At 40.1% G+C, this 13,269-nt stretch overlaps 1 protein-coding gene across 1 annotated transcript in view; it reads right to left on the bottom strand.

Moving 5' to 3' along the window:
• Positions 1 to 13,269, bottom strand: part of LOC122575667 (neuropeptide SIFamide receptor-like) — a 58,218-nt gene extending 44,949 nt beyond the window's left edge. Inside the window, exon 1 of the mRNA XM_043744968.1 lies at positions 11,966 to 13,269. Coding sequence (XP_043600903.1) covers positions 11,966 to 12,533 — 568 coding nt within the window. The 5' untranslated portion in view covers positions 12,534 to 13,269. The remainder of the gene's footprint in view (positions 1 to 11,965) is intronic.

Raw genomic sequence — 13,269 nt, 5'->3', positions numbered from 1 at the left:
TACCAATCACGTTTATACCTTCAGAAAATCTTCCAAAAATTAAACTCGACCAATTTCTCGTAAAAAGCACATTTATTTTTACTCAAACCGAAAATCTAAACTCGCTAACTAAGATTCCTCGTCCGGATCAAAGACAATCAGTTGCTCGTTTTCAATTGAATTGGCGAATTAGCGAACGCTAAGCGACGAGTAGCAGAGGTCGAAGATATATCGGGCAACGAGCAGTAGAACCAGCGTACTTGAACTGCCAGGAACAGCAATGTGCTTCCTATTCTCGACGCATTACTGCCAGTTTCATCGGTGGAATCGGGATTATTGCGAGTGTTGCTGCACGCAGAGCGCTCGTTCGAACGGTGACATAGCTCTCTGCTGGATCCAGCCAAGGGAAAACTGAACGATACGTTCCGTGAAGCGTAATAACGTGTAATTAAGCGTACACGGAGCATGTGACGGTTAGCAACGCCATGACAAAGGCAGACTGAATAGACACGTTCGAGCGGCACACGCGTGCTCTCGGCTTGTTCGTATTTCATGCGTACGTATATACATGCATACATAGGTACGTACGTACGTGTGATAGATGTGTACACGGAGCATGTGCGTCGCGAACCTGTTCCAATGCACCCATGACCGTGTCCGTTCGTGTGAGCTGCCACGTATTCCCCTGCACGGACCGCGATAATATGTGTCAGGGTCGATGATTTATCACGGAATTTTGACTGGGCGGACTATGGTCCGGTGGAAAGCCTTTCTTTTCAATTTGCGAATATTCACGAGCGTGGTAATTACTTGAAATACTTTTTCTTCGAACGATGTATCAGGCTCGAAACAAAATCAATTAATTACTCGAGAAAGAAAAGGGGTGAAAATGAGAAACCTGGGAACACAAAAACCGTACGAAACCTTCCTGTGTCTTTAGTTTCGTGGAATCAGAGACTTCCAATAAACACAGAAACTTTTGTGTAAGATCGCGATGTCCAGCGGTGATTAAAGTCACCGAAATGAAATTGGTTAATCTTTTTCCCTTTTTGTTCTTGTTCATCGTTGAGATACAGGCGATGCACCGGAATTATCAGCTTTCAATCAGTTTTTTAAGGGTTATCGATACGAACGATGTTCATTAGAACCGAAAGGAGCAAAGTACGGATCGAGTTAATTGGAAATTGCTCGGTTCGTTTGCGAACAACGCGAATGACGCGAACAATGGCCTGGTAATTCGTGTGACGACTCTTTAAGGCAGCTTTTGTTAAAGAAACGCTGTCACGGACAACGGAGGTCACCCTTCCTAACGAGTCTCTCTGTTCGTTTCGAATATCACACGAGAAATGCGAAATCAACGAGCATTTGTTTCGATTTATTTCCATGTAGAAACTTTTGACACAAGGACCCAGATATTCTTCGCGTCACAAGTCTCTACTACACTTCCGGTTTAACAGCCCAACTTTTGAAAACGTAAGACGAATTTGGCAAAGATTCGTATAAACTTCGCATCGTCTCTTTTTGTATATTTTATCGTAGATCGGATTATGGAGGTTTAAAGAGTTCTTACGAAACAGTTTTGAAGTGAAGTGAGAATCGCGATATACAGAAAGTAAATGAGAGAAATGCGTAATACGAAAAGAAATACAGTTAGCCCAGAAAAGATATTAATACTATTTGTTCAGACTGATCGATTATTTCAATTCCTTTTGTTCTTAAAACTGGTACCTTGCTAAAGAAATGCCTAAGAGGGTGCTATTATCGTAAATAATCTCACAGAAGAATCAATTACGCGGATAGAAAGATTTGTTCGTTAATTCAAGGCGAACTCCTTGAATTTTCATGAAAGCGTGATAAGATCGTAACACGAGTACTTGACATTCAGATGGTATTTAGTTGTTCCATGAGCGATATTTTAATATATTGCCCTATTTCTGTAAATTTTGCGAAACGACGCTACGTAGATAATCTCTACCTTTCGGATAACTTATGATATTACTTTTCGAAATTTCTGTATTCAATTAACCTTCGCTTCGTTGTAGTAATGAGAGCAGTTACAACTTTGAACAAAGTTTCGCCAAATATCGCATCGTAAAATGTCAAAAGATTGCTAAAATCAATTGCCCTCTGCGATCTCGTGTTTGAATAAAAAATCACACAGACGCGTCAACTATTAAAAATCTTAAATATCAACTTCAACCTCTTGGAAGCAATACACGTAAGTGAAATTAAACGTACGATACAGCGCCGATGATAAACAGCGAATAAGTCAGTTATCCATCGTTCGGAAAAACAAGAAACGATGTAAATTAAGTAATAGAGAAATATAAGTAGTTATCGATAAGAATTTCCTGTGCCATTGGATAATTCCAAACAAATTCCGAATGATTTAAAGTGCAGTAAAATTGAGACAATCAACGTTCTATCATATTGAAAGTAACTGGTGAGTAACTAGTGCGAAGGAAGCACGGGAGAGTGGCATAGTGGAACCGAGCCCCAATTTCCGAAGGAGACTCTGAGAAGTAGCGCAGGTTGGCGGGTGCAGGGACGCGGTCACCTCGGGACGTTCACCCCGTGCAGCCAGCGCACTCGATACACCCACCCCTGTCTGCGTGTGCGGGGGCGTATGTATACACGTTGAACTCGGGTGGCGTCCCGCTATCTACGACCCATGGCTTGCAGTCTGCCGTGCACGACCGCGGCTGTACGAGCTCTCCACCCCACGCTCTGTTCTTTCCACCCTTCTTCATTTAGTTATTTTACGCGTCGTGTAATATTAAGATATACACGTGTATGCATATACAGGCTCGTTTTTGAAACACCGCCTTTTTCAAATAAAACATTCATCGTATTTAGTACGTGTCACTAGTTGTAGTTGGAAATAAATAAGAGGCACGATATATTATTTGTTGAAGTTATACACCCGTGTAATAAATCACTCTGAACTATTATCTCGGATGGCACGCACGAAAATTTCACATGCATCTTACAAATGGTTCCACGGGCCATAAATTCATAAAGCACTTTCGTAGAACGTGCAAAGTAGAGTTAGAAAGTCGCAGTCTAACAAACTGGTTCCGTGGCACGGAACCATCAATGAAAATTCTGATTTCTTAAATATAAATAGCTAAATAAATGCCTTTGTTTCTTGCGACGCAACAAGAGAGTAAAAATATTATTTCTTTAATTATTTTCACAGTAACTAGATAAATTTATTTCCTTTACGGTCGATGCATTTTACTGTTAATCTCGATCTACGTGATTAAAATTTATTCGTATTGCTCGTGTTTTCCCTCTTCTATGTTGCGATTATATATTTTCAAAATTAAAATATCGTGATTTTATACATCTATCGCTCGAGAAACGATCAAAGGCATGTCAATTATTTTTAATTAATCGGTTAAAACTTGAACACCTTATACATATATCCCTATGCAATCCTGTTGCCAGAGCACCCATCGCATAATCATTCGCAGCTCCATTTCTCTCGGCTTGTCCGCGTTTAGCCAAATGCACGACCTAATTATCGGTGCATCGATCGTAACGATTAATCTGACTCGTTCTTTTGCTTCTTTTCCTTTCCCTCTTCTCTCCTTCTCGTCGTTTTTGTTCCCCTTTAGCCCCGGAAACGAGCGGAGTTGGGCTCGAAAGAATATTTCTCGAAATGGGAAACATCGTTTGACAGACGAAACAAGGAAGTTCCTCTACTTGTAACAGTTGCTCGAAAGAGCCGGTGAATCCTCTATAGTCGAGCAAGATTAATGAAAAATCACAGACAGAAGAAAGACGGGATGATCAAAGACCAAAATCTTTTTTTCTTCTAATCGTGAATAATCGGAGACTGGATTATCGCGGAATATCTTTATATGCTCTGCTTGAAAAATTATATTAGCGGCGTGTAAATTCGAAAACTATGAAAAAATAATAGCCAACTAAAATGTATTTAAATAGGAATAGGCAAGATGCCTATGCGTTCGAGCGTTCGTGACAGAATTTTCGGTTTTTGTGATTTACGCGGTGGTCAACTAAGGCAAAGTTTAAGAATATTCACAGAAGCACGCGTGATTGCTCAAGGGAGGACCGTCCTCCTCTATAGAGCTACAAAAATCGGCCTTGATTAACGATCAAATCGATTTCCGGGGAAATTTTATCCACTGCATTTTATCAAAACAATTTGTAACTCCGAAAGAGTCGTCACGATGGAGGAACGTTTCCGAAGAACATTTGCAGCTAGCCTTAATGTTTCGATTTCGTCGGGTTTTTATTAAAACACTACTCACTGTTGGAACTTCGTTACTCGTTATTGTTAAATCGATAAGTTACGAAGAGAAAAATTTATTACCTTCTTTTATCTTTTCTTTTTCCTTCGTAGGGTAGATGGTATAACGCGTTAGAAGAACGTCCTACTGCGATCCTCTACTATGAACGTTCCAATTCTTTACCTCCTACTACAGCTCCTTTTTTTCCGCCTAAATCGGAAAAGTTCATCGTTACCCGGTAGATCAATTATAGATAGAAATCTCACAGTGGAATGTTTAGATTCTCGATTAGGAAGACGATATTTAAATACAATCCAGGGTTTACGGATAATCTCGTAGATATCCGACATTTCTATTTGAACTTCCTACCGGTAAGACCGGAAGATAAGCGATAATGGTCCATAAAAGTGACTTTAATTAATAAACAACAGTTTTGCTTTCAATTAGTTTTGCCGTTTCTCGCCAATTCCTTTCCGACCAAACTAAATCAAGATTTAGTTTACAAATACGCGTCAGTGAATGAAAATATCTGTAAAATTTTGTTTACGCGAATTTGATAAATATAATTAGAACATTTTTTGACAAAAAATAATGCAAATTAATAGGAAAATTAAAATATCTATAAATAAATAGTAGTATTTGGCAATGGTGTGTAAATGAAACGTAGATCGCAAGATGCTAGTACGGAGCCTAAACAAACCATAATTATAAATAAACTACGAATAGAAACTAAAACTAGGAAAAATTGACCAAACATAGCTAACCTAAATCGTCTTTCTTGAATTCCTTGGCATTTGACACGAATCTTACATCGTACGATGTGGTTCAATCGATTATAATTGATTCTAACGAAGATAAATCATACGTAGGTGATGGTGATAGTCTCACGTTCGTGCAGCTACTTAATTGGGTTGACTCTTTGTTTGATTTTTCGAGGCGTGAACGATTAAGCTATCGAAATAAGATAATACTTGTACTCGAGCATTGCCCTGAATCGAACAAAAGAGAAGGTCATGATCTAGACAAGTGCTACTTTTCGATTCGACGCTCTTCAATTTTTATCTATCTATCGATCAATTTTTAACACGAGCGAATCCAATTTTCATTATCTACGATACTATATGTTAACAAATAATTTTCATACAGTATTTGTCTCCACAGAAATATTTATCGTACAAATCTACATATTTTTTGCGGAATTGCGTGTTAAGTCACGCAACATTCGGTGAAAGGAAGTCGTTGAAATTCCCGATAAAGTCCTCTTAACGAATTCACGAAGATAAACGAGATCGTCTATTAAAATATTATATACCTAGTTGTTTAAACCGAATACTACTAAAAAATCCAAAGATAAATACCATGTAACAAGATTAAAATAAAGATATAAAATTGATATGAGTAAAACAACAGAATTACCGATTATTTTATCATTTGTAGAGGCAGAACGTGCGAAGACCAAAGAAAAGGATAGCGTGAGAAGCGATTTTACGAGTTATCCGTCTCGATGGACGGCGTGATCGTTCAGCCTCGAAAACGGCGCGTCCGCATTTTCCACGGCTCCGGCTGAATATACGTATGTAGGTATGCAGGTACACGGGCACACTAGTGTTCGCTTTGAAATGGAAATTGGCAGCGGTCTCGGGATTCTAGACTAACGACACGGCAAATCGAATTACCTGCGCACAGAGTCGATCATCGGAACACGGCGCGGCTGATTTCGCCGTTCGGGACCGCTTAGCCGTGCATTGGCATTCCCGATGCGTTAATGTATGTGTGTTCAGAGTTCAGAGGGTCTTTTGAAGCGAACAGCCACATTAATTGAACCGCTGGTCATGAATTAACGAAAATGTTGCCAAAGTTCTTTTTTCCAAAAATGTTCCAATATGTTGCTTTAATTTGCTATTTCCGAGTTGATCGAAAACACATTTTAAATTTCATGCAAATCCGAAAAAATCTTTTCTACTAAAATTAAAAAATCTCGGCGATTGATTTAGAAAAAAAAAAGAAGAATTTATTCGCGTCTGTTCTATTTATGGTTCGGCTCTATCGATTCGTGTTTACAGATTTCTCGAAATATCGTTCGAACATCCCCAATATTTCAATTTCTTGCCTCCATCGTTATTTTGGTTCTATGAAACGAAATTTCTAGACCACGATGAGCGTCCTTGGATTGGGATCTTTAGAGATATCCGCGATGAGAGTTCGTCTCCGGTTATGTGTTTGGCAAATACTGTAATGTTGAAGGACGGGAGATATTGAAATACTTTTGAGCCGCATACTCCAAGCAAGATACCTTCGCAGTATTTTAATAAAACGATGCATGCGAATGATGTTAGTCTGTTATAGCATATCGATTTTATTAGGCAGATGCTAAAATTATGGCCGTTTCTGCGTGGAAAATCTTTATCGACATTTAGGAATTGACATAATATTGACGAATCAATAGTTTTAATATTAAACAGCAAGATACACGTATCATCTGCGTATTCAATAATTTTTTACTTAAAGTGACCATAAATACTCGACGATTGCATCTTATTTTCCGTACCTTACAGTATCTTCCTTGCAAATAATCGTTCCGACCAACCGCGGAAATTCGTCACTCAACGAGAACTTGCCCGTTTCATAGACGAGATTCGTCGCGTTATTATGCACCGATTACCAGTCAAAGGCAACAGTTGACCGATATCGCTATTAACGTAATCGTACGCGATTACATCCAGCCGTCTCGTTTCCCATTTAACCTCTAATGTTAAGAGCCGCTTTCGAATCACGGTTACAACGTAATTATAACGAGCTTCCGCGGATTTGCATTGTTTTCTAAACCGCCAACTACAAGCTCGACCTTTGAAATTGCGTTTCGCGCACCATTTCGGCAATGCGAGCTTTCGAAACCAGTTACTAGAAGTTCCAGCTACCTTCTTTCGGGTGTTTGAAGAACGTTTCAAAAAACGACTGTTTTCCGACGATCGTGCTGAATTAAACGAGCTCACTTTTATTGCCACTCTTGACTTGAATGATGAAAACTTGGTACGTCTGTTTTTTATGGGTAGACTGCGGATTTTTATGCAGCTAAAACGCGTAAAAATATTCAAATATTCAAATACACAGGAAATATGTCATATCGTGTAGGATATATGGCAAATTACGTAAAATACATACACACCATACATACATATAAATTACGGAATATAAATCACATTATTATCTACATTTAATTATTATAATTTCCGTTACAATAAGTAACAGTAGTTTTTTCAAGGCTAGTAAATCGGTATCATTTGTCTAATTTAGGAGCAGAAATAGATTGTTTAATGTCGCAAGATGTAATTGGGGTTTCTTCTAGTCCTCGTATGGTTCTACTATACGAAAATTCTGAAATTTTCGATATCATATTGCAATCGAGAGCTTCCTTCAGAATACGATTAAATTTCTCTCTTATCGGTTTGCTAAAAGAATCGAATATGTGCTTCATGGTTTCGGAGAATTCAATTTCTTACAGCAATCATCTTCGATATTTAGCAATGATATTCGAACAGCTGAATCGACGTCGTTTATGTAAGATATGGAAAACATATGTAATGTGAAGAATATGTATTTGCATAAAAATCCGCAAATTTATAGGATGTTTACGAAGCCTACTTGACAAGTCTAGTTGAGTGGCTGGGAAGAATTATAAGTAATACATATTTGTGTTCGTAAGTCGAACTTACTAACTCTTACCCTAATCTCTTATATCACGCACACTGAAATCGACAAACATTTTTACTAAATAAACACCATCCGGACCACAGTCCCCGACAATAAATTACAGAGCAAAGATGCAGGAGAAACAGCGCGGACAATTTCCAGCACGAAAATCATCCTACGGGGACGAAACTTCTTCCTGCCATGGAGCAATCATTTCACAAGGGAGAAAGAGAAAGCTCTTTACCACCCCCGTGGCAAAAGCACCACCTCGAACACGAGTTCAATTTCGTTATAGTCTCTAGGTTTCTTTTAGGAGAGTAAACAAAGGGATCTAGAAGAATTCACTCATTTCGTGTAGACGATATTTTCGGAAGGAAATGGTACCCTCTGATCAAACGGTGCAGCTTCCTCTTCTGGTACTTAATCGATACTTATCAACCTCGCAATGTCATACAAGTTTTGAAACAATTATTTAACGATTAACTGCTCTGTTTTTTACTTTTTAATCGAACATTAAATTCCTATGTAAAATGAGAAGGATTTTACATGAACAAGACTGGCAACAACGATGTTCTACTTTAAATAGTATAAATAAAATCGAGCAAACGGTGTATAAGGCGATCGATGACTGACCAAGTTTGCGTCTATGATATATTTTCTCGGACGTTTTATCGAATTTAAAAAAAATATTTGTTTGGTCATTTAAACTTGTAACTCTTGACATTGGTATCCTAATATCCACATCGTAGATCAGTTTTCACTGGATTTTCAAAGTTTAACGTTGCAAATGTCGCGTTCGATCCAAGAAGGGGATAAGGGGAAAAATTGAATAAAGTTTAAAAGTACTTTCCTCTGATAAAAGCTGGAATGAAAATTCTTGGATTAAATCTATGTTCGAGAAGTTAGAAGCGACGTATCGCCTTGAACTCGAACGTCAAGTAAAATCGATGACTTAACTCATTTTGCATTTTACAGCGCGAAGAAAGAACCATATAATTTTATATTGCCCAAGTAAATAACTATGTTTAAAGTTGCATGTTAAATGTTGCACCGAAGCTGTTGGTGTGTACTTGTATAACGGATAAGGAAATCTGTCACACATTTGTCCGACTAAACGTTTAAATTATTAAATAAGCGCTTAGAGGGATTGGTTATCTAGAAAATTGGGTTCAGTAAATTCAATCGATAATATATATCTCAATGGATTTCCATTTTTGAATCTTATTTAGTGGATGGTGAATTTATAATTAGATTACAATTATTTGTAGGATAAGGACTGATCGAAAATTGTAAATAATTTCGATATCACAAAACGACGACAAAAGATGAGTTTACTAGATAAAATCCAGGAATTGTAGTGCAAATAGTTTACACGGTGAACAAGTCGGATACTCCGTAGGAAACACTTGAATTCCTCGGAGAAAACGAACTAGCGAGGCATGTTGGCCGCGCGAGTGCGTGCTAATGACGTCGTTAGTCGTGCGACAATGCGACACGCTGACAATTGGCTGCTCTGGAGGCTCACGGCCGAATACCGTCTCTATCGCAATTATCGCGACCTTTGTGATTCGAGACCAGATGAACCGATCGTCGTCCCTCGAACGGAACTCTTTTCTGCCAATTTACTCGCTGAAAAGCTACTGAACGAAAAACGAATTATTTGATTCGGAAGGAAGTAGAATCGCTAAGGAATATAGAAATTCCTTGCTCATACGGAAGTAAAAAAACTATTAATTCCACCTGACGATGGAAAAATACGATCGATCGAACGATGCAAAGGCACGACCGATCCTCTGGTACGTTTTAATCGTTACGATCGAAAGAGCATATCTTCTGCATAATATTTGTTGCAGGATATTTTCTATTGATAAAAGGTATAATACTCAAACACAAGGAAGCGGAGGTAAACATGACGATAAAACAAACATCTGATGAGGAAGGAATTATCGGTAGCAAATACTTCGATTCAGAATAAGATATAGTCCGCTAAAACGGGAAACGGCGATGATCTCATTAGGTTTCAATAACCTTTAACGCCGCCAGCGACAGCATTACGGCCCTAACGTGGATAATAAAGTGGATACAAGGCAGTAACGGTCCCCGCTCGGTGAAAACAAACGATCAATGCGAAGGATCCCTCGGTGGATCTTGGTAAATCTCGCTGGAACATTTTATCCGCGCGCGTTCCTGCTTCGCATTCGCGACACATACCTTCGAAGACGCGCAGAATCGTAGAGACGACCCCTTTACATCTATGCTCGCCCTTCGATCCGGTTTAAACAACCGTAATTAGATGGACGTTACATAGGATACACTCACGTAACAATCTCTAATTAATCGGACGATCTACCCTCGACGAAATTATATTTACTGCTCGCTATCCCTTCCTTCGAATCGGCATTAACTGACCGTTTAATTAATCGTCGTTAAATCGATGAAGCGCGAGAGTACAAGTCTACAGAGGAATTAAGCCTTTCTTGGACATAAATTTGGCAATGATCGTGATCCAGCGAGCAAGAAATTGAAAAGATTTGGCTTTCTGCCGCGTTCATACACAAACAGCTCGACAGAGTCCCTATGTTATATTTTCACTATAACGATTTGAATGCAAAATGGTTGAAACGTTTTGTACGCAAATCGAACAAAACGTTGCATTAAATTACTGAATCGTTAAAAGTATATTTCACGCAAAAGTGCGATAAATAGATCGCTGAATCCATCGTCTCCGCGAGCACAAGCCTGCGAAAGATTAAACTTTCTTTCGAAAATAAACCCGGTGGGGATCAGGATGAAGCGCATGGGAAATTGAAAAGAATTCACGAGCTTTTCTTCGAGCTATGGAAGGGGTAAGTTTCACACGATTCCATTATAGAATAATTTATTCGCAGTTACTCGAGATGAAGCTGTCGGCCCTTGTGTGAAATCAGAATCGCGATACGCTCGGTGCATCGAGCGTGAACATGGCCCGCTCGAGAGGATCACGGAGGGATCGATTCCGTACTGGCAAGGGAACCTCGCCGAGCACGCTTCCACCCCCGTGACCCCCACGAGCTCGATCCAGAGAGTGGAGACCCCTGCAACGACAAATCGACGCCGAACGAATCGCACCTTGCCTCCCCTTTAATCGCCTTCGATCCAATTTTTACGTTTTCTCTCCCACCGCTTCGCTCAATCACGCATGATCAATACTCGAGATCGGTAGCAGAGTTTATTCGTTCGTTATACGATATCGTTGCCCGTATTAGATTCGTGTGTACGCGATCGTACAAAGAATCGTAAATGTAACAAGAATCCGCTTTTACGTTTACGATTTACCGTTTATCGTTTAAGAGAGTAGTGGATGGTGATTTGTAAGTAGTACCGAATAATATTTATGGAGAAAATTTTGTGTTATAATAGATAAGAAGTTGCGATTGGTCGATTTTTCGAGATTCGAGTGGTGGCGTCAAGTGGATTAGCAAGAATATTGGTATAGAATCTTTTGATTGGAGATCCTAATCGATTAGACGAATAATTTCGAGCTTTTGTATTAACGTGGAACCTTAATTATTCGAACCAATCGTGATATACGATAATCAAATAAATTTACATGTTTTATGAATATTAACAGATTTCGGGTAGGTATGTAAGAACTTTTCTCAGTTTCTATTCTTCTATTTTTATGTTTCTCGCGTGTGACCATCGAATTCTCCATTAATCGATGTTTCGATAATCGATCGCTTCCTTAATCGGTGTTCTAATAACTGAGATTCTTCTGTATATTTCGGATTTCTCGATATTAATAATCCTATGTATAGAATAGATTTTAAACGCCCTTGGAAAGCCAGCGATTTTATCAGTCCAATATAATTAAGCTCTCACAACTCAAAAGATCTATACCAAACAGCCCTTCCCTATAAAATATTTCTTCGCGCTCGCGAATCGTTCTACGTAAACTTTGAATTCTCGATCTAATAATTTTAAAATCTTCTTCTCAAATATAAAGCAACAGAACGACATTGCAATGTAAATGAATACTGTAACATTCTGGTACTCACGGACAAAGATGTTGCTCATCAGGGTAGCAGGTAGGCAGAAGACTATGACGAGGACATCGGCGACCGCGAGATTGACGATGAAGAAATTCGTTACAGTCCGCATCCGCGGTGACCGATACACCACGGCTATAACGAAACTGTTCCCGATCAGACCGACGACAAAGACCAGAACGTAAGCGACACAGTAAACCGCCGACATGGCCATGCTGTGCCTATACAGCCGATCGGGAATTTGTTCAGCGGTCGAGAGGTTCGCCGTCTTGCTAGCGTTCAAAAGTCCACCCTGCTCCTCCATCGATGTCCTCGGATTGGTCGTGATAGCCTCCGCGATCAAGTTATTGAGATAATCGCCAAGATCGTTCCTCATCTGCAAGAGGGTACCCGTGGTCTGTGGAATGGCCGAAACGGTGGTAGGCGGGACGTTTCCATTGTTACTTCTACGACGCGTATCAACGTCAAACTCCTCGGAGTCCGGCAGACGTAGCGATGCCATCTCCAAGAGAGGAGACGGTGGTTGCAGCATGGGTAACTTGATCGTGAACCGTTGAGTCGACGTTGTTTCGACCATCGGCCGAGTTGCGTTCTCTCGATACCGTGTTCGTTATATTTCCCTTGATATTCTGCACCGTCGACGTCGCGTCGCGGTGTCGACGACCTCGGCTCGCCCGAGTTCCGCCTTCACCCTCGATTACGTACACCCCGTTCACCTGATCGATCCGTGTATCTGGATCTGCGCTTCCCTTTCCTCTGTATCGTCCTCTTTCGATCGATTTTCACGATACCGTGGTTGGTGTTTCCTTACGTCCGACTTATCCGTTCGAAGAATATCGATGCTATGCGACACTCGATCATCGAGACGTCGTTGGATAGAAGACTCGCAGACTGTTCCAAGAGATTCACTGGAATCGGACGGATGTCATAACCGAAGAAAACGAGCGGGGACGATAAATCGCGAGTATTTAAAAATATTTTGGTGGAAGAAGTAAGAGACGGTCAACTAGCACGTGTACGAGAGCCTATCGAGCTTCGTTGCATCCCCTCGCGGAAAGACTGTGCGATATCGAGCGCGGCGGGAGATGTTTGTTTCTTAACTTGTTCGATGAAAACTTTGTTCTGGTAGTTGATCGATAGCCTCTGATTAGGAACGGAAGGTGAGATAAGAGAAAGATGGATGGAGGGAGAAGTTTTTACGGAGGAGATAAAGGTGGAATGTCGAGTAGAACGGGACACGAGATGTTCGAACGTGTGTAGCGTGATCCACGGAAAGGTGTCCCGGCCGAATGCTGAGCGACTAATGAGCTTGC

This window comes from Bombus pyrosoma, linkage group LG15 (assembly GCF_014825855.1).
Source record: "Bombus pyrosoma isolate SC7728 linkage group LG15, ASM1482585v1, whole genome shotgun sequence".
In the NCBI taxonomy this organism is placed as follows: domain Eukaryota; kingdom Metazoa; phylum Arthropoda; class Insecta; order Hymenoptera; family Apidae; genus Bombus; species Bombus pyrosoma.
Note: the sequence above shows the minus strand (reverse complement) of the source record. Positions and strands in the feature narration are given on the sequence as shown.